This window comes from Onychomys torridus, chromosome 4, assembly GCF_903995425.1.
Source record: "Onychomys torridus chromosome 4, mOncTor1.1, whole genome shotgun sequence".
In the NCBI taxonomy this organism is placed as follows: domain Eukaryota; kingdom Metazoa; phylum Chordata; class Mammalia; order Rodentia; family Cricetidae; genus Onychomys; species Onychomys torridus.
In genome coordinates this window covers 21445287-21468509 of record NC_050446.1, presented here as the reverse complement: position 1 = coordinate 21468509, position 23223 = coordinate 21445287, and the positions used below count along the sequence as shown (strand labels likewise).

Below are 23223 nucleotides of genomic sequence, written 5' to 3'. Positions count from 1 at the left end.
AAAAGCCATGTTTCAATCATACTTCTATTGCTAGCTTGAGGGTCTGTATTTCGGAGTGGGTAATATATAGCATAAATCAGGGGCCATAGGAGAATTCTATACACTTGATACCATAGGTAAAAGGAAGCCAGTTTGTTTGGATGAAGAAAACAAAATATTGAAAGTACTGCCTTAAAGGAAGTTGTTCTGGTGTCACTGCCCATGATCTGTGTGAAAGACATAAAGGAATATTAGAGGTGGGAGCCAAAGGACTTGAAAGTCAAGATGATGGTATGAGTGTTTACAAAGAGGATTGAGTAGTCACATGCCAGCTGAGGAGAGGCTACTTCAGAAGATTGCTAGCTAGGTTGGAGCTGAAGAGATGTCTCAGTTGGTCATATTGCATACCCGTATACGTGCATATACACTCACACATGTGTGTACTGTAACGTGTGTATAGTAACATGCGCATGTGCATGTACTCTTGTGCGCACGCTTGCATACACACAGTTGTATATCAATGATGCATGCAAACGTGTTTGTGCGTGCGTGCGTGTGTGTGTGTGTGTGTGTGCGTGCGCACACGCGCGCGTGCATCTATTTTAGGCCCTTCATTTTCACCCTTATTCAATATTCTCTTTAGACCTCACATACATTTTATTTATTTGTCACTCATTGAAATGTTAGTCTGCTAGGTAGAGAAATTACTTCCTATGTCCACTATTCTGTCCCTATGATTTTATGATTGCAAGAGTATGGAAGGGTTCGGAAAGTATCATTTGAGTATATGGCATAATGAAAAGCTAAAGGCTTTGTTTTAAGCATATCTGTATTTCACCATGCTTTTAAGTCTTGAAGTATTAATTAGTCATTTGTTCTGAGACTTCCTTCTCACTAAAAGCAGGAAGTAAAATCTACTAAAATCACCCATCATAAGCATCTCCCCAAACTACTTCCCTCAATATCACACCAGCTCCAGCAGCAACAAATATTGCTAGGTTTCAAATGACTTTCATTCTGCTGTTTATTTTACCTACCATCATTGAAAGTTCATAGTGTCATCCCACTTTGAGTTTGCTCTCTATGCTTTGTGTTTATGGTTGAAGATCTGTTTATTTCCAGTCTTGACAACTGCTACCACCCCTCCTCACCATTATTGGCTCTCCTTCTGAAACAAGAAGCCAAGCTCTTTCTTGCACAAGTTGCCTAGGTCAGTCATGATACTTTATTACAGCATCAAAAGTAACTGACACAGCCACAGGTTTCTGGCCAGAATTACAGTAACAGGCATAAACTGAGATTGAACTTGTTGTCAGCAACTGCCTTTATCCAATGAGCTATCTTACAACGCCAAGACTTATTTTTATGTTACAATAATAATAATAATAACAATAATAACAGGTCAATGAAGCAGTGACAGTTAAATGTACTGGCCACAAATAAATTATAGTTTACAAGAAAGATGAATGAACAAGTTAAATAACACTTCAGAGGAAGGACCAGTTTGGTGGGAAAGAAATGAGGCCGAAGAAGGAGGTGATGGTGATGAAGTCGCTGGACATTTAGGACTTGGGGACTACTGCTTGTCTTCTAGCTTCTGCCCTGGGGAGGATCGAAGCCATTGCACGTTTTGAGTCGAGGAGTGATACTGTAGGCCGATTAACACAAAGCTGACATGTTAACCTCCATCATGGCTGCATGAGGAGATGGATCCTTTATGAATGGGATTTTATGAAAAGAAAGGCTTTACAGTCTTATTCAATTGGCTATTCTGAAAAGACTTGGCACACAGGAAATGAAGGAGGAAAGAGAAAAGGGTCCTGTGCCAGGCTATTAAATTCCTGGAATATAGCCCAGGCTGACCTCGAACTCATGATCCTCCTGCCTCCACCCTCCTTCAGCAAATCCTACTGGTGTGCGCCACCACAACTGGAGAGTGGTGGTGCACACCTTTAATCCCAGCACTTGGGAGACAGTGGCAGGTGGATCCCTGTGAGTTTGAGGGCAACCAGGGCTACAGAGTGAGTTCCAGGAAAGGCACAAAGCTACACAGAGAAACCCTGTCTCGAAAAAACAAAACAAAAACAAAAACAAAACAAAACAAAAAATTCCCAGAATGTATCAATTGGTGTTTGTGTAAACAAAGATATAACATGGTGGGGGAGGAAAACATATATTGGAATTTCTTGTCCTAAACACAAGTTGTATAGTATTTGATGCAAAAGAGACATACTTGCTATTTCTCACAGAAGTGAATCCCACCAATCACCTTGTCAGTGAGCTTGACACTTCCTCTGTCAAACTTCGTGATATGATCCTGTCCTCAGTGACAGGTTGATTGGAACCTTTGAATGTCACTGAGCTAGGCAATAACAAACATACCTCAATTCTGGTAAAACACACCTACATTCTGGATTCACACAATAGTTATGTGTGTAGTTTCAAGACACTGAGTTTATAGCACCTTTTTTCAATAGTAGATCAAAGAGTATCATACTAGAGTAAAATTAGTCACTTACTGGATGTTCTATTGGTGGAATGACATCTTTCAAGACATGCTGTGAATGATTCCTTCTGTGCCGGGAAATCTGCAAACACATTGACATTTGATGCTATTACATTGTTTTTTCTTTACAAAGTTGAAAATCATTTTAATGAGCACAATTTAGTGAATATGCAAATGAAAGTGAACATATTAAAATTTAATTAAATAAGGATAATAACATAGATATAAAATGCACAATGCATTAGATGTTAATTGATTTGAATAAAGTTTGTGTTTCAAGATGGCTGGCTGAAAAAAATAATTATGTGCCTTTCTAAGCCTTGAATTTCATCTTACCAAGTAGTGAGATCAGTATTCCAATTTTAGACCTTACCAGACCTTGACACCTGCCTAAATTGAATTATATAACTCAAGTGCCACTACAAGGCATTAAAGGTTAGAACACAAAAATTATAATTATATGCATATTTCTTTTGGAACTCTTAGCTTGGACTATGTTCCCAATGCTATGTGGAAGCTCAAATCATTGCATATAGTGTGTCCACAAGGAGAGACTTTGACATTTTATTGTTGTTAGAGTAATGAGGCCCCAGTAACCAGCTTCAACCACCAATCACATTAATATGAAACTTCCTGAGGATTGGTTCACCCAGACATAGAGTAGCCTCAACCTTCCTTCAAACTTCCAAGCTGTTCTGGAGCACCCTGAAGGAGAGACAGCTGAGCTTAGACTTTATTAAAAAAAAAAAAAAAAAAAACATTTTGCTTTTGTTGCCAGACTCTAAGCATAATAAAATAAATAGTTTACATCTCTGTGTTTTACCATCTTAAGTTGCAGTAACTGGGGAAAATATTTCATGTTGAAATATGATGTGATGTTTGTGATGCCAGCTCATGATTCTCAAAATACGTGTTATGTTATTTTCACATCTTCCTTCATTGTTCAGATGCCATTAAATACACAAAAGTCACATGGAACATTTCCTTTGAACAAAGAAGAATGAGAGTTATTGTTCTTTCTCCAGAAGAAGCATCATGGACAAATTCCATCATTAAAGAAGAAGAGAGGAGGAAGTTATGGTTTAATTTGATGGATAGCTTAAAAGATTTCATTAGTAAAATTTCTTCATATTTTATATGAAAGAGAGAGTTGGAAGGAAGAAAGGAAAGAAGTGGATGAAAGAAATAAGGCAGGTCTTAGCACTATAAGTAGAGATGAAAAAGGTCTTGTGTCTTTGGCTCTAGTTACTGGTGTGTTTAACAGACTGAAGAAATTAGCTCCATGTCTTTGAAGATTTTGAGGTAATTGTATTACCATAGAAACCAGAAGCTGGGCCTAAAATTCTGTAACTCTATATAATCCTGGAAGCCCATATTTGTTCCACAAAAACTGTTATGAGGAGAGCCAAATTTGAGATCATACTTTCCACTGTCCAGTTGGAGTCTGGATGGAAGGATGGGCATATGCACAGGGAAGCACATCTAGAAAGCAGACACAGACTCTAGAGAATAATGGGCATGAGGTGTTCTCCCAGGCAGAGGAGTCAGGAATGGTCTCCACCACAGCAAGGGCCTCACAGTGTCTGCCCAGCAGGACACAGTCACTATTTTGGTGTACTGATGAAGCTGTTTACCATTTTTTTCCCTCATTTACCTCATTCTGAACCCCCCCCCCACCATTATGTTAAATGTGGTAGATAAAGTAAAGCATACAACCTGAATTTTAAGTCCTAAATCATTTAGCTCTCCAGAGATACTGTGACTTCATGAAAAAGAACTATTTATCACCAAGGATTCTGTAAATAAGAGCCTAATGTAGCCGGATGCTGTGATAATTTATCTTCGTTTTCAGTGTGATTGGATCTGAAATCAACTAAGAAACACGTATCTGGCCTAGTTATTAAGAGCATTTCCAGGAAGGATTAACTGTGAATCAGGGGAGACTCTCTACAAAATGGGCAGGACCTTTGGCAAGCAGCCTGGAAGCTAAGAGGTCCAGGGGAAAAGCATTGCTGTTGCCTATATGCTTTGGATTTTGTAGTTAAGTGTGTATAGTTTACAGTTGCTGCCACTGTGGTTGTCGTCAGAATCCAGCTTCTTTGGCCATCCAAGGTGAACTAAAGACCAGCAGCTCTCCAGGAATGCTCCAGGTGTAGCATGAATCTTAAAAGGTCTTATTAATAAAAACAAACCTGGAGCCAGGTATTGGGTGAATGCTGAAAGATCAGAGACAGAACAGGCCACAGTTAACCTCACCTGGACAACTTCTCAGCCAATCCTGTTTCCTCCAACTGGAAGCCTCTGTGTCCTCATCCAAATGGATCTCAGCTGAACTGTTGCTCAAAAGCCTTTTAAGCTTAACCAGCTCTAGTTCCTGGTCCTCAGGCCTTATATACCTTTCTGCTTCCTGCTATCACTTCCAGGGATTAAAGGCGTGTGTCACCATGCCTGGCTACTTCCAGTGTGGCTTTGAATTCACAGAGATCTGGAATGGATCTCTGCCTCCAGAAGGCTAGGATTAAAGGTATGTGTGCCACCATTTTCTGGCCTCTATGTCTATCTAGTGGCTGTTCTGTTCTCTGACCCCAGATAAGTTTATTAAAGTGCACAATATATTGGGTAACACAATATTACCATATCCAGGCCATCAGCACTAGACTGGGACTGCTGGGGCATCTGAGTTCTCAGCCTCTCAGGTGTAGAGACAGCCACTGCTGGAATATGTCATCCCTATCATATAAGCCAATCTCATGTGTATTGGTTAGAATTGTCTAGAGGAATGGGACTGATTTGGAGATGTCATCTTTGGGGAGGAGGATAGACACGTTTCCAAGTGTTGGAAAATAGATACAAAATAAGAAAGAGGTGAGGGGAAATGCACTGTTGTACCTGCACTTGGCCTATCTTACAGTTAGGGCTTGCCATTTGACTAGTTTAGGCTACCCGAATGTGAATAGAAACAAAGATATATTAATGGCCAAAGCTCTCTGTTCCAAATTCTCTTTCTTTTGCCACTGGCTAGGAGTCAACACCAAACTAATCTATATGGAAGGAAGATTTGGGACCCTGAGTCACCATATGGAGGAAACTAACCTAGGCTCAGAAAGTTTACATTTATTAATTATTTTTCTTCAAACTTTGGGGGAGGAATAGTTTTGTATTTAGAGAAAATTTCAGAGTTTCCTGCAGAAAACAGCCTTCTCTTGCACAAGTGAGAAATAAATTCCTATTTTTTGGAGTCATCATGCACTTTAGAGTTTGAAAGCTGGTATTACCTCAAAAAGATAACCATAGTAGATACTCAATTGATGTAAAGATGCAAGATCTTACACACAAAGATGCTGAAAGCAAAAATAGTCAATGAGAGGAATCCTAGAAACACCAGCTTCACAGTGGCTAGCTCCACTAGTCAGCAGTGAGAAATGATCATTTGTTACTTAATACTTTAAATAAATAAATAGAAAGTCATCTCATGATGGCATGCATTTGGAAGTGCCTCTCCTAAGTACTTACTATACTACACTTGTATCCATGCAACATACATGTTTTACATGTGAATGTGGAAGATTCCTGAATGACAGAAACTTTCAGAATTTATTTCCGTAGAACCGAACTATATTTTTAGATTGGGTGCAAAAGTCAATTACCTGGAAAGTAAAATACCTTAAGTGTTAGAGATAGTAATGCCTAGAAAATCCTAAAGTTTCTGTATAGGTCCTATAATAGGTCAGCCCTATCATTCTGTGTTCTCTTTTGTTCCAACATTAGTAGGCTTGGATGAGGACAGTAGCACATCAGCCCCTAAGTAACCTGTACACCTTGTAAATGTGTGCCTCTAAGGCAGGCTTTCTAATTCTGCTTTGTTTTTATTATTAGCAAAGTAATAAGCTTGTTATAGTTGTGACGGTTTAACTTTATTCGTTTTAAGGTCTTAAGGTTTCACAGAAAGATTATCATATCAAAGCCATTTACTAGTATAGTCACATATTTTACTTTGAAATAAAACTGTTACAATTATATTAAATGAGTAATATAGGAAAAAATATGGGAAAGCTCATATGGTAAGCCAATGATTAAAATCTGAAATAAATGCTAATGAGAAAAACCGAGAGAAATGACCATTTTGAACACATACTTGCTTTTCTCTTGAAATGGACCATTGGGTCCATGATCTAGCTAAACCAAATTTAAATTCAAAATGATGAAAGGAGAATACCTTGTGCTAACTTTTATGAAGTACTGACTTGCCAGGTTTTTTGCATACATTAAAATGTTAATCTCACAGAAACTTTAAGAAGTCAATCATATTACCTTGTTTTATAAATACAGATACTGTTTAAGTAACTTTGTGAATCTATACCTTACAAAAGCATAGATAATATTTTAACTTGGATCAGTATTTATATATTTATTAGGCTTTATGTAGCTATCAACCTTTGCATATATGTGTATCACACACATATATATGTATATATATATATATTTATAAATTCATATGTGCATATCTCACCAATAAGTAATGTCATGGGGATCTGAAATTTTGAGTCATTTCAGTGTGCAGAAAATGTTTCTAAGGTAGATGCTTGAGAGAGAGTCAAACATGTAAATTTGCATACATTTAACAGGGAGGCTAAAAATGGGTTTCAATCCTGTTACAAATCATCTTAATCCTTCTTTGGGGGAGGTAATACTCCTGAACAATCCTAACTCAGTTAGCTGCTGAACAGTCATGTTCAACTGAGTTATGAGGGTGTTGAAAATAGAGAACTTTCATCACCCATTCTCTGCTGAAACAGTCTTTCCAGTAAAGCTAAGAAATACGCCATTCCAACCAGATTCAGCTGACCGACACTTATGGTTTTAAAAATTCCAATTTCATAATGGCTTAATTGCTACACATAGATACCAGAAAAAGTTAGGATTCATCAAACAGTCTTTCCATGATATACTAAATTAAAATAGTAAATATGAAGAAAACTTGGGATCAGCCAAAATTCTCATGAAATAAGTTTGGAGGGGAAAAAAACCCCTCCTAAACTGTATTATAAATAATTGAAAATTTCATAATCCCTTTATAGACATTAATGATCAGCTAATTATTGTCTGATTTGGTAAGTTGCCTTGGGATACTCCTTATACATGATGGTTTAAGACAGTAGATCCCTATGTTCAATTAGTGTTGTTAGAACAATGTTCATGTTTGGTACACTCATTTCAGTAATGTCTGAGTAGGTCATTAAAATAGACTTGTTTGTGTTATAAAATATTTATACTATGAGTACACCAAGAGGGTGCTTCATTTAGATAGTCCTAGTTATTATCAAGAATTTAAGGACTGAGACCCTACTCAATTTCAAATACCTATGCTTTGTCTGAAGTTGTTTATACCATTTTCATGACCTGGTAAAGTCTGTTAGTTCCTTTTAACTTCTAATTATTTTCTAAATAGTTGATGAATTTGAGAAGTTGAATAACAATGAGAAGTTACTGTAGTGTAGTACAACTTTATTTCAGCAAGGTATTTTTACATGTAATTACAGAAGCTTTACCTGTGTGGAAGGCATTATTTTCATGTATACTTCTCTTTGGTTCTTTGTGATCTTAAGCCTAAAGGAAACATGTATGTTTACTTATCACATAATTGAAGGCACACAGCCACCTTTCTTTTGTTGTTTTTTATATTTCTGAGTTATGAAATGTTTTTAATACCATTTTACAATTCTATTTTAAAATAATCATACATTTTACATGAATTTATTTCTAAAATTCTGAGCAAATAAAAGCTTTGACATTTCAGTTTCTCTGGCCTGTTTATTAAGAGTATCATTTAAAAGTTGCAATTGAAGTGACATGGTTATGTCCTAAGCTGTTTTTATCTCTGTATCCTGCCTCCTAAATAATAAAGTTGTGATAATTAGTATTTGAATTGGTGATAACCTTTCATTTAAAGAAGAAAAAATGTTATGTCACATTTCATCTTTTTCTTTTTGCCTGAGCAAACTACTTACTCAATGATGGTATCTTCCTATTGAATGATCATGCCCTATAAATGGAAGTTATTTGTAGTAGGTTCCATCAAAAAGCAATTGAAATATAAATGTCTTCTGACTTGGATTCCCTTAATATCAGATTAATCTATATGACTAAACATGTTTTGACCAAAGGTTCACTTTTCTCTCACTATAAGCACACAGTCCTCTCTCCTTCCTGCAGCTTTGGACTGTGGAAAGAAGGAGTACCCAGAATGCACAAACCTGCTTTCTTCAAACCCCTCTCTTGTCTTATTATAACATGTACCATAATTTTTCAGATCTTTAGCTTCAAAATGGAATTTTAAAGTTACTTTTTCAGATATTCTTCATTTTTCCTTCCATTTCTTTTTCATTTTTTTAAATCTATTTAAAGCATATGAAACTGATGAGTGGGATTAGTCTGTGATATATTACATACTGTAAAAATAACAGACTTTGGGCACATTATTTCCCCTGTGTGGGAGGGTCTACCATGAAAGTTATACATAAACATGAAATATTCCACACAGCTCTGATTTTAAATAGATTACCATTTTTGATGAAAGTTTATATCTTGTGGCTTAGACTTGAAATAAAATCACTTGAAAAGCATTAGTCCGTTCCAAGGTTTTCACAGACATGTGCGTTTTTCTGAGGCATACCTCCCATTAGCAACCTCCCTGGATACGTGGATGAAAAGCAGAAATAAATCTGTGGTTAAGTTTAGTCTTTATCTTCACAGTTTCTCAAAGTTTTTTTTTTTTTTTTTGGTGAATCCCAAGTTTTATATTCAAAATTTCATTTGTTTTGCCAAATTCTATTTCTTAAACCTATCAGAATCAGAAATTAAAGGAAAGTTAGTTGAATTCTTTGGGGAAGGTGGAGACATGGCTAATATTTCTAGTACTTGTAATGATGTAGTTATTTACACATTGTAAATACAGCCCAAATGATGACTGCTCTCACAGCATGGATTCGTGGTAGCTAGCTTTGCAGAAAGAAGGTTGACACGGTGGCCTTTTCCATCCTGGGCACATAACCTGTTGGAACTCTGTGGACACAAAAACTTACCTAGTTCTCAGTTTTCTGCTGTGATGTAAATGAGTCTTTCAGTAGACTTAATGGAAGGCACTCACATAAAGCGGTGAGAGACCAAATTATTTTACTTTGTACTTTATTAGTGTATGATAGATACATGCTAATGCTTAATGTGTTTATTTTCCCCTTCTGACCACTGTACTATTCAAATAGCATACTGCTTATCCATAACCAAATCTGTTCCCCCCACACAATGTTTGGCTGCTCCTTAATCCTCTTTTATTGTATAATATGAGTCAGAAATAGGATACTACTTATTATGTTCTTTATCCCCTGAGAAAAATTAAAGGGAACAATTAGAAAGGACTCCTGAGACATGTTAAGGCTAAACTTAACCATAATTTCCTGACTCCCAGATAGCCAAAGAAAGGCATTTTCTGGGATAGTTCCAAATGTTTAATACCTTTCTTTTCTTTATTTAATCTCAAACACATATTTTACTTCAAGAAGAAAATCAGACTACCTACTGATCTTATTTAAATACAAATCAGTTGTGTACAGTGGTGCCCATTGGCTTGTTTCAGATCAATATTATTTCTTTTGGTCTCTCATGGGGGTATTTTCAGTATAATGTTTCTCTCCAAGTTTCTCAGATTGAGAGGCACCATTGCTGTGAAGTTGGATGTACCACAGTTTCTGTCTTCATAGACTGAAATCATCATTAGAACCAAGGATCTTGATGTCTGAGGGTTATGCTTCTAGAAATATGTCCACACCTTGTGTTCATTCTTAGTATTTTATCTCTGTAGGAACATCTATGTTTTAATAAGAATTTTGTTTTATATATGCTTTAAATAGTGTTTCCCTATATATTTTAAAATTTTCATTGATACACAACCATAACACATGTTTATGGGGCAAAAGTGCAGAATTTCAGTTCAGATATATAATGAGTATCGATCAGAGGAGGGTAGTTGATGTATCAATTGTTTTGAATACTTCTGACATGTTTGGGCAACATTCAACTTTTTCTCACTTGCTGTTTTAAAATATGCATCTAAGTATTGTCAAGTATCTTAATGTGCTACAGGCTATCAGGAGTAACTTCTATCCAAATGCACCTCTGTTATCCCTAACCATTCTCTCCCTTTATTTCTGTTCATGCTAACTACTCTCTTCATAAGATTGAATTTTTAGACTCTGCATATATAGTATTCAGCCTTCTTTCTCTACAATGAGATTCCTATAATAATTAACTTAGAAAGTTTGTTATGGGTAATGGCTTTGGAAGTTTCAATCCATGGTCAGTTGACAACAATGCTTTAGGCCTGTGATGAGACAGCACATCTGGTTGGAAGAACATGGCAAAGCAGAACTACTCAGTACTTCGGGAGGGAGCAAGAGAAAAAAAAATGGGACAGACCAGGACCCCACAGTGAGTACAACCCCAGTGGCATAAGGATGTCCCATAATGCTCTCTCCCTAAAAATCTACAACACCTCCTAATAGCACCACCCTTGGGCACAAATTTGTGATGCATTTTATTCGGCTTATGACACTACTAACAGCAGTACAGGGTGATGTGATCATTGTCAAGAGCGAATAAAATAGTTCACTCATCCCCTTTAATCTTAATAATAGAGATATTCACTCTGATAGAGACAAAAGGAAATAGTTCAAAGAATAGTTTATGAAACTATATATGCATATTCTAGAACATTTGAACAAAACTTACATTTTCCCCACAAGTGTAAGCTAGGCATCTTTTATATAAAAAGATTGAAGACAACAGAAAAATACAAGAAAACTATTTCATAAATACCTCATAAAGTGTAAAATACAAAATAAATAAAAATTATTGAGAACAAGGATATTTATGAGACTCTAATCATGTTTACCCAAATGAAACACACCATTGTTAAATTCCTGTTTTGCTATTTTGTGCAGACACATTCTACATCTGATTTCATGATATCTAACTGCATGAAATTCTTAACAAATTAAATCAGGCTCAGTTTCAAATTTTAAAAATTCTTTTGCTTTCTAGAAGGGCCTATTTTTTTTTACTTCTGCAAGTTTATTTTGACCACTAACAAAGCTCTTCTGGTTTTGAAAAACTGTAGTACATTATGAATGACATTTCATCTATGGTGTGTAAAATTGAATAAAGATACCTACCTGCCCTCTGCTTTCTAGAGTCTACTGACATTTTTTTTAGTAAATCTTTTTCTTAATTAAAGGAGGATATAGTGAACGTGGCCTGTCTGTGTTGAGAGTCATTTCTACAAACATTTTGTGAGGCAAAGATTTGAATAGCTACAACACTCTTTCAAGAATTAAGACTTTCTGCCAAGTGTGCAAAATAAGCACATTGAATGAATGCCTTCAGCAACTTCAGTCTATACCTAATAATTACACCTTGCCAGATTGCTTTCTTCACTGATTCCTCGAGGTTCCTAGAAACCCCCAAACTCACCTTCTGCTGCTGAAAAAGATTTAGTTTTGAAGGTTAATCCAACTCAGCAGGATTGAAGGATGGCGTTTTCCTTGGTTGTAAGTATGTTGGCTCAGGCCAGACAGCTGTTAGGACATTCTCCTCTGGGAATCGTGCCCTCAACACCCTCCATTGATGCACATACATGGTCTACTGGCTGCCGACTTCCATGCCCATCTGCTCAGATGGCCTGGTGCCCACTCACAAGTTGGCTGGATCCTTGCCCTTAGTGTGTAGGTGCCAGGCAATGATGGGTTTAGATGGGCAGCCTGCATAATACTCCAAGTGACATTTTTTCTTTCTCTCTATGCAATATCTATCCTCTGTGCCTTCCATGAAAGAGAAACTTGTGTTTCTCCACCCCTGATCATACTGACAGACACAAGCCGCCTTGTACATGTAGATGAACATGTGTATTCAATCTGCCACCAACAGTAAGATGAAAGGGGAGAATTCTCCAAGACCCAAGTGACAAGTTCCAACAATGAAATGGGTTGAACTGTGAAAATCCTGAGCACCTGGAGTCTGTCAGAAGACATTTAGCGTGGGTAGAAGTACAACAGGCTGGTACATAGCAGGACACCAGGGCATGGCTGAAGCTGCAGAAATGCTGTCTATTGCAGTTCCAGCACACGCCATTCGGCTTGCATTGAAAATCAAGCAGAAAGAACAAGCTTAATAGGAAACACAAATCTTACACTCAATGAGGCCAAAGGGTGGATGCTGTGATATTTAGACCTCCAAAATGACCCTGACCAGAGGTCCTAATGGAAAGAAAAGGAAACGAAAATAGCATCATTCCTTCCAAGCTACAGCAAAACCCATGAAGAGGAATAGATTGGCACAGGAGGTTGTGACTTTAATGATCCAAAGCATATGAATGCTTGTTAGCAGACAGCAGACAGACATAAGTAAGAACAACAGTAATGACAGCATCTGCAGCCTGGCCTATGGCATGAAAACCAATCAGGCAGCAGTGGAGAGAAGAGCCTGAAGGTATGTTAAAGCTGTGCCTTCTTGTGTGTTTATTTAAGGGTGATTGAATTCAGGGTGTTGTCAGTCTGCCTTGGAGAATGGTTATCCAATGTGTAGGCATGATCTTTCTCTCTGAATATGCTCTGTTGAGTCAGTTAGTTATGTGTGACTACTTGATCTGTCCTAGCCTTTATAGACTGCCAAAATTGTCCAGTCCAAGTTCCAAAGGAACGAGGCCTAAAAACTTTTGGCTCCAAAATCAAATTAGGCTTCTCTACTTCCTTAGCCAGAAATGCATAAATACCCGATGGCCAAAACCAAAGAATTTGACATTGTGGAATGGATAGAGCTGTCATATACCACTAAAGTGTGGAAATATCTACTGTTTGAAGTCAAGACTAGTTCAACATCTTCAGTAATCAGAATAGACTTCTCAGGACACCTTTCTGGGGTAGTCTGGCATTGGGCTAGGAATGTTTCTGGCAAGCTGCCAATTTCAGATTTCAAAAATGTAAGAACATACGGTTTTTAAAAGAAAATCTGCCATTTTTTTTTCTGTCCAAAAAATTCATAAAAGCAGCACATTTGCATATTAGAAGTGAGTCCCTTTTTCCATGTTCAGGTTATTATCAGTTGCTTAGATGCATTCTTAAGAGAATAAGTAGAAGACAAAGTAAGTCAGTATGATTCAAAGGAAACTACTATGTGATTAATTATTTGATTAGCTTGAATTTAGAGTTATCTCAGGAATTTCTTGCAAAAAGTAGAAGAAATTTAGTGTAAAGATATACAATGCCCCTTTATTCAATTACTGGGTTATGAGTTAAACACCAGAGTTCCTTGATAGTCTTATCAAGAGAATCCTGAGCACAGGGACCAGTTTTACATATCTTGGAGTCACAGTACTTGACACACAATTGCAAAGTGCTGTGAGACTGATCTTTCCAAACTTTGCTTTATATCCCTTTATATATTTGAAATATTGTGTCATTGAAGCCACCACGAGTACTAGCTTTGGTCCAAGATACCTCACTGGAAATATGTTCCTAATTCCTTTCAAAATAAGAGCCAATTGAAATTTTGGTCTCTTCTAGATAAACTTCTATAATTTCTTCTAGAATTTTTGGCATCCATTTTGACTGAAAAAAAATGTCAAATTTGCAAAAGTAATCCTTCACCAATCATAATTGAAATATAGCTCCCAGGTTTGTATGGTTGGTAGTTGTCTAACTAGAAAGGAAAGCTGGGTAGATAGATATCCATCACTAGAGAGAAATAAAGATATAGAACTGCATGCAAGGTAGACACATCTGCTCTAAAATGCATTAAACCCATCTACTGTCACACAGGTGATCATTTTGGGCCATTGCATGTCTTCTTACCATATACTCTGGGCAGATTACATAACTTTTGGCAATTTTATCTTTTCAGTTATAAAATTTGTGGAAGTATGATATTTGTTTGCTCCACAAAATAGCATTAGAAATAAAAAAATTAAATACCCTAAAACTCTGAGCACATAGGCAGCCCTCATTATTACATATCATCATGTCCTAACATGGTAATTAACATCAGTCAGATGCACTTGATAAAATTCAAGCTTCTAAAAAGAAGTTTTAAAATATATTATTTTTCTTTAAAGAAACTCTGTCCACTTTCTTTGAAGACAGTATTTTAAGTAGTTTATTAATTAGAAAGAAACTTTGAACACATACACAAAAACAATATTATGCCAGACATGAATACTGAGAGCTAGGAATCTTGGTGTTACCTTTGAATTCTACCTACCTGACCTTGTTTTTCTTTTATTTTTTCTTTCTCTTTCCCTCCCTCCTTCTGTCCCTCCCTCCCTCTGTCCCTCCCTCACTTCCTCCTCCCGTTCATTTCATCTTTTCTTTCTCTTTTGAGATAGTACCTCACTATACAGCTCTGACTGGGCCGGAATTATGTTGAGGCCTCAGACTCAGAGAAATACACCAGTTTCTGCCTCCTGAGAGCAGATATTAAAGAGGAGAGCCACCTGCCTGGTCTTCGTTTCAGTGAATCACCTCCCTTCCACATGCAAAATACATTATCCACTCTCATGATTCCCAAGTTTTATCCTACAATGGGTAGCACTGGCTCAAAGTCTAGAGTTTCATGATCTAAATCTTACCAGATCTAATTAAAGATTTTATTAGCTAACTCATCTGTGGTGGTTTGAATGTGAACGACCCTTGTAGGTTCATGCTACCTGCCACAGTGGTCATGGATTCGTACTGTGAAACTGTAAGCAAGCTCTTAATTAAATTCTTTCTTTTATAAATTGCCTCAGTCATGGTATCTCTTCATAGCAATAGGACAGTAACCAGGACATCATCTAATTGCATTTAAAAAAAAAAAAAAAAGAAGTTGAGCTTAAGTAAGAGCATTTAAGGGGAAGAAACCAAACATAAGTAATTTGTTCTAGAAGAGCCAACATTGTTTAACAAGTAAGTGCTGTGTATTTATATTATTATTGTTGTTGTTGTTGTTGTGTATAGTATATACGTGTGTGCATGTGCTCACTCAGGAGGGTGCAAGTAGAAACAGAGGTTAATATTGGTATATATTCGTCAATATTTCCTCTGCTGGATTTTTTTGAGACAATGTCTCTTACTACACCTGGAATTTGCTCTTTTGGCTAGACCAGTTTGCAAGCAAACCCTTGGGATCTGCTTGGCAGTATCAGTAGCACTAGGCTTACAGATGCATGCTACCAAGTCTAACTTTTCCTGGGGATTCTGGGGATCTGAACTCAGGTCCTTATGCTGTGCAGTGAGCATTTTTACACACCAAGTCATCTCCCCACATGATAAATCTAAGGCATGTGGGGGTGGGGTGGGGGGTGCCATGGAGTTTATAAAGGTCTTTGGCATTTGGTTGTCAGATTCATTTTATTAAAAAATATGCATTCTGCACCTAATGATTTTTAGGGATGAATTCACTCTACCTTTCAGAGGAGTTATTGAACCAATATTTGCTGACTGACCTACAAGCTCATTTTTTGCAGGTTGATAATTTGTAACTAATTATTTTGCAACTAATAAAGTATCTCTTGTCTATGGTCATTATATGTCTCATATAGTGTCTTAGAATATTATGGAAGATGAACTAGCTGTAGTAATGCTTTGGAAACGTGGAAGATACATAGACTAAGTGTATGTATGCTCTCTTTAAATCTAATCAGCAGAACACAGTGAGATTTACTAGTGAATCCTCACACTGGGATATGATTGACAATTTTTTATCTCATCTAGATCTTATACCAGTAAATAATAACAGTGTCAAACTTAATTTATAGCCAAAACTTAAAGGTGGACAACACATCTTAATCTCTCCCACTCATTAAAATCCTATTGAAGCCATGTCAGAAAGGGAAAAAAATCTTTATCAATACAAAATCCCAGAAAATGGAAATATGAGCAAATGTGAACATGAATCAAAAATTTAGAAGACAAAAATGTATTTTTTTTCCCATCTTGGTGAGTGTCTACCTATAATATAAGCATTTGGAAACTGGAGGCAGGAGGATCTTGAGTTTGAAGAGTATCTTGACTATATAGTGGGACCATATCCTAAAGACAAATAAAGATGCTAGAAAGGGTCCATGAAAGAGGTTAGGAAAAGAGGCCTCAAGAAGGGGACCTATAATGTGTGTGATATAAAAGTCGAGCTGAAGAACACCGAGAGTGGAAAGGGTTAAATAGGTATTGGGGGGGGCATGGAGAGGAGATAATGGGGGAAGAATTATCCAAAACCTTATAAAAACATGCTATAGAAACTTACTGTACTATTTTATTTTCTGTTGCTGTGATAAAATAAAATACCTGACAGAAACAATTTAAAGGATCAGTGGTTTATTTCAGTATACCTTTCCAAATTGTAGAGTGTCATTTGGAGGGCTACCACAGCAGCAGAGCCTGGAAAAGCTAGTCCCATCCTAATCAGGATGATGCTCTCTATCTTCTCCATTTATACAATCCAGGGTCCTAGTCTGAGAAAGGTATCACCCACAGTGATTCTATATCCCACCACAATGTAATAAAGATAGTTCCCCACAGGCACATCTTCCAGGTAACTTCACATGTTGTTAAGTTGACAGTCGACACTAACCAACACAATTATTGTTTTCTGTATCTATCAAAATGCAACTAAAAGTATTTATCCAGTGGCATGGGTGGAGAGTGATCCTCTCAGAAGCCAAATGTTATTAAGTGAAAATCCAACTGCCAGGTGTGAGGTAACTCATACCTGAGTTTTTGGTAAAAGACTTTCCCATCCCTCAAATAATACAGTATATTGATTGCCTACAAGGATGAGAATGTAAGACAACTGAGGAAGATAACACAAGTCGAGTTGCAGGACATGGAGAATATCCTCCTTGGCTGGCTTGCTTACACAGTGCCAAAATTTACTATATAAGCTTCTGGAGGAGGAAATTCATCATCAGTCATACCCAGCAGTGGCTATTATAAACTACAATAACAATCTACTAGGGAAAAGGAGGCTCACATTGGTTCAACAGTGGCATAACTATTATAGGGTAAACAACAGCTTTCAGGTTGGATTTTCAGCCCATTCAAGAGGATTTAGCTCATGCTTGGTAATGTAAACTTGGCCAAGAGCCTATAGTTGGGTATTTCATAGAGCTTAGAAGGGAAACTGATATCTTTGTATCAAAATAGACATCCTGTCAAATTCCCTTCTATATACATATGCTTTTAGTCATAGGTTAGTGTTATTCTCGGCCTCATCAGAGAAGCTTCTTTTTTTGTGGATGGGCAGCATCTATTACAGAAATTCATAACTGTTCAGAGTGCTGGAAATAAGGACTATGGAGCATGTGGCCCTTAATGGGGCATCTATACCAATTTTTCCAAGACTCAGGAGGTAGAAAAATGTAATAGCCAGAGGAAAGGGAGGCATACTGTAAAAAAGTGTCTTCTGAACATAACATGTTGAGTAGTAACACTCATGAACTTATGGCAGCTGTTGTTCTCTACACAAGACCTCCATAAGATTGGGCCTGTTATCAGTGCAAAATGCATAGGGAGTTGTTTGTGAATCTTCAACCCTCATTGAGTGATTGTAGAAAATGAATGGTTACTGAAGAAGGGAATGTTGTCCATGTTCCCTACTCATTCTCATGCAACAAAACTATAATGAAATTTAGTGGGTCACACAGATACACACACACACACACACACACACACACACACACACACACACACACCATAGGAAGTAGGCTTCTGGGAAGAAGAAAGCTTTCAGTCAGAGAGAGGGAGTGTGACAAAAGACAGTAGTGGATGAATATTACCATAAATTCATGTTTGAAGTTACTAAAGAATAACAAAGAAAGAAACTGGTTCTAAATAAATAAATAAATACAACAAAATTTTGATATCTTTCTAAAGCAACAGGAAATGCAAATATTAGCAAAAGTAAACATGACTGACTGAGATATTTTTGGAAGAAAAAAAACAAATGGAAGCATTATAATGACTACAGAAGATACAACATGCATTTGAATTTGTGGAGAAAGGAATATTAATAACATAAAGGAAAACTCTGAAAACAAAACAGAATAATGCTAACAAATCCAGTTGCTCATTTTATTGACAAAACCTTCAAGAAGCTCATCATTTTGTAGTACCTGGTACCCAGAAGATGAGGTCATAACTGCCAATAACAGCCGTCACTCAGAAAGAATAGACTCACAGACACACTAACCCACTGTACATAGTCATATAAACCACAACATTACATTAGAAACAGCTAGAATCTAGAGTCTAGACTCAAAATCACCGGCTACTACAGAGGGAAGAGGTAAGTATGTAGCTATAAACTAGGGGACTAACACCTTCTTACTGTGGATAGTTCTAAGTTCTTGTAGATACTGAGTTTAGATAATGTCAAGTGGAAAGAGGATTTCATCATGCAACTGCTCTACAGAAAAACCTATTAAGCAAAAAGAATAAGGTTCCTGCTCTGAAGATATGGAGATTTCCAGCAACATTTTAATGGCTCTTTTAAAAATGTCAATTAATAGTCATTGGTTATTAGAAACTACTTAATTATTAAGTAGTAATTAGTCATTGAGCATCAGGTATAGGCAATACATTGTTCTCAGTGCTAAAATAACCCCTGCTCTTCATGAAAAGTATCAAAATTCAGTAGAGATTATCAAATAAGCAGACATAAGAAGGTGTGTGGGCTGACTTGGTAGCAGACTGCTTGTAAGCAGAAATAGTTAAAAGAAAGAAAAGAAATAAACTTAAAAAGCTGAAAGTCAAACTTTTCAGAATATTTTCAAAAGACAAGAAAAATAGGATTCATGAGAGTACAAAATAATAATAAATAATAATAGCAGAAGCTAAAATATAAATATTTCAAATCAATAGAATTTCTAGAGGAAAGCAGTGCCATGAAACCCATGCCATTGTTTAAGTAAGTATTGGTCATTCATCATTCTGGACAGTCAGTGGAAGGACTGGGAAGTATTCTCCTGGTTGTTATTACTGTGTGGGATGCTGTCATTTCTCTTACTATAGAATCCATGGGAAGAGTTTCATGTTTCTGATTCTCACAGACATCTAGGAAGAAAAAGAGAAAGCCTTTTCACCCATACCTTCTAAAAACTTTCTTATTTTTCAAAAGCAAGGGAAGCTGCCAAAATAATATTAATTAAAAAAGAAGAAAGAAGAAAATCATCCCTCACTAATGCTCCCCTTAGATGAATAAAGATGAGTGAATTCTGAGGCATTTTATCCTCTGTTGTGTCTTCACCACAATGCTGGAGTTAGTCATTAGTGTTCCCCACGTGGGCTATCATTAAATGATCAAAGTGTTTGTTTGGGGAGAGATCTGTCACATAGCATAATGATTCCCAAATTGTGATGCTGGGCATTTAAAGCAGACTCCTCTGTGTTCACTTAGTGAGTACTTTAAGGCAAATTTGGATGATAAGATATAGGACCAAGTGGGAATATTTTGAAAATCAAATAACATAGAACAGCACCAATATTGGTTTGTGGACTCACATTCAAAGGCAACACTCCCAGCATCAGTAGGGGAGGGGCTCATGAAGTTCCACTGTTAGCCTGAAGCTATTGGCAACTTATATCTGCTGGGGAAGGGAAAGCCAGTTTTCTTCAGGGATATATCTGTCATGCTCTAGTAGATGTGCTACACTCATGCACATACAGGCATTACTCAGTGGGCTCAGTGAATTTTTCATAAAGTAAGAAAGAATACATGAAGTTGGGACTAAAAAGTGTGCAGTCCATAGGACAGACATTGGAAGGGATGAAATGGGGTGGGAGAGTAAATTTGATCAAATGCATTATATGCCTGTATGAAATTCTTAAACAAACAAAACACATTCCATTCTGACAAACCAACTGAAAAACAACAAAAAAACAAAAACAAAAACAAATAAAATCAGTGCCAATTCAAAAATAAGGCATGAGAAGCTTTTAGGTATAGAACAAGTCTAGGTCCCAATGACTTAGGTCATATGTTACAAAAGAAATTCATATTATATGAACAAATTTCATAATTTATTCTTAAAACGAAAACTCCACATCTAAATCTTAGAACAACAACAGCAGAAGCACAGTCATCTTTTAAAATAAAAAGTTTCACATCACAGATGTCATAAGTTTTGGTTCAAGTAAGAAGAAAAAGTCAGTATTTTAATCATAAAGGGAATATTATTTCATATCTATTTTGTACTCTTAGATTTCTCTGCCCCCTTAGGACGACCATGATTTTCCTCATTCGGTTACTGTGAAAAAGGCACAGCCACCTCATCCACAAAGAAAAAGAAAAACCTGAGAAAATGTTGAACTGTTAGAAGTTCACCAAAAACTTGGTAGCAATGTTCTTATGGCATATGAAAAGCCCTTATGAAGTATTCCTTATGAGAGATTAGTTTGTTTTTGTTTTTTTTTTTTGTTTTTTGTTTTTTTTTGCCTTGGGAAACAGGGCACTTTGCAGCAGGAGAAGGTAATCTGGAGTCTTGGGCAGCAACAAAAAGGAACAAGATGGAGGCTGACAGAATCTACTGTGGCTAAGGAATCAGAGGAATTTTAGGAAAATTAAAAAGGAAGCCAACTTTGTAACATCCATGTAACCTTAGTAGGAGGGCACTTTTTCTTTTAACGCTATGAAATTTCAGTTTAAGGAAAATGGCTTTCATGTGATTTTTTGTTTTTTGATGTCTCTCCAATGGAACTGACACAGAATGAATAGATTTCTACAATGGTGAATAATAATGGGGGTGGGATGCAGGGCGAAGGAGGTAGGAATCATTCTGACCACAAGAAAACGTAAGTACTCCCAGGGGATGATCTCCACTTCTTTCGGCCCCCAGAGGTATCTGAGAGGAAGGACCTCTGAAAGCGATGGCTACTTCCTTACATTGCTGTGACTGGTAGATCTGGGTGGAACCCACTGGACCCTTTCAGAACTGCAGACGTGGCCGATTTCATGCAGAAAACTCTCAAGTGACTCTGACATGTTCTATCCCCCATCTTAGACTTAAAAACCAGAAAAGAATCCAGGATTTGAAGCAACAAAATTCAGAGGAAATGTTCAAGTACATGAATGTCAAGTTATATGTTAGTGATTAAAAATGATAGAACAATGAAAATATTGACAAGACAGATTAAAGGAGAAGAAATATATTTTCATTTAAGTTATGAGCTATATTTACCTCATCCTAGCAAATGAAAAGACTGGCAGAGTATTTGGTGAATTACAATTGTGGGATAAATGCAAAAATTAATAAGCAAGTACTAATAAAAACATTTCATTTTAAAAATGGTTTCATAGACAATATTCATTCCACAAAAGCAACAGCAATGCACACATAAAGGAAATCATTAGATCTTTTTGGAACACAAGAGAACTGAGCCACAGTTTAAAGATAATATTGTTAAATAATTTTTATGGGCAAAACTATCCACTAAGCACCATGTACATGAGGCAATATTTCAATTATAGCTTACATTTCTTTTGTAGCTACAACTAATATGTCATTTGGTCAACAAAATTAACATTGTACATAGATGCCATTAATTTCCAAACAGAGGCTCCTGTATAGGGAGTAAGTCAATGTTAGATAACTAGTTTTCCAATCTCATGGTGTTCCACAGTTTCCAGGGAAACTCAAAGGAGAAACACTATTCCATTCCTGAACATTGAGCTACACAGGGAATGGACAGAGAGAAAATAGTCCAGTTTCCTTCAGATAAATGCCATTACAGATAAGTCCTGTGGAAGCTGGTTCAATAGCAACACACTAAGTCATTTCACCCCACTGGTTATCCTTCTACTGGCTGTGCAGGCTGTCCAATTTTTTGAGGTCATCTTATAAAGTAAGACTTCTGGTTGATGCTGAAGGCACTTGTCCTTCAGACTTTTGCCTCGCCAAGGACCTTGCCTTCTCTTTAGAGAAAGCAACCCTTCACCCTGTCGAATGCTATTCTCTGTAATTCAGCTCACATGATATATTTCAAAATGTAAGCATGCAGAGCAAGAAGCTGTCTCAGCGACATGTCATTTCAGGTTACATGGTTGTGTTCTTTCTTCCTAAGTCTTGGGTTGCTGGGACGCTGACCTCCCCAGCTGAGTCAAGTGCCATGGGCTATGAACCACAAGAGGAAGAGCTGTGAAGAGCAAGGGCAATCGCAAGGGAGGAACTTTGGGTTTGCCTAATTTCCCATCCCTGTTTTACTCTTCCCTGGCAACTTGATTTATAAAGATTGCCTCTTTATGTTGTTTCAACTTCAAGCTTCAATTTAAGGACAGTACTTTTTTGTTTGTTTGGTTGGTTGTTTTTGTTTGTTTGTTTGTTTGTTTGTTTTCCACTTTTGGTCAATTGTGTTTCCAGTAAATAAGCTTATAAGATGGATGCTTTTTACCTTTAGCTTTAAAAAAGAAAAAAAAGGAAAATCTAAAACAAAAAGATCTGAAGAGTGAGCTATTTGTAAACAGTATTTACCTGAGTGTCCCACTTTCACACTCACGCTGGAGCTATGTGACCCTTCCTTTTATTTTCCTGTGGGTGTTCTTCATGCCAGTTTAACCTTTTAAACAATTTATTATTTTGATTTTTCTTTTCCCTCAAAGACATTTAGATGAGTTTAACGAAAGACAGTGCTGTGGGTACTATAGTTTCATTCCATTTTCTTGTT

At 36.8% G+C, this 23223-nt stretch overlaps 1 protein-coding gene across 2 annotated transcripts in view; it reads right to left on the bottom strand.

The window, feature by feature from the left end:
• Positions 1-23223, bottom strand: part of Arhgap15 (Rho GTPase activating protein 15) — a 606350-nt gene that overhangs the window by 530000 nt on the left and 53127 nt on the right. For both annotated transcript variants that reach the window (XM_036185140.1, XM_036185141.1), the window contains exon 3: positions 2499-2567. In XM_036185140.1, coding sequence (XP_036041033.1) covers positions 2499-2567 — 69 coding nt within the window. The remainder of the gene's footprint in view (positions 1-2498; positions 2568-23223) is intronic.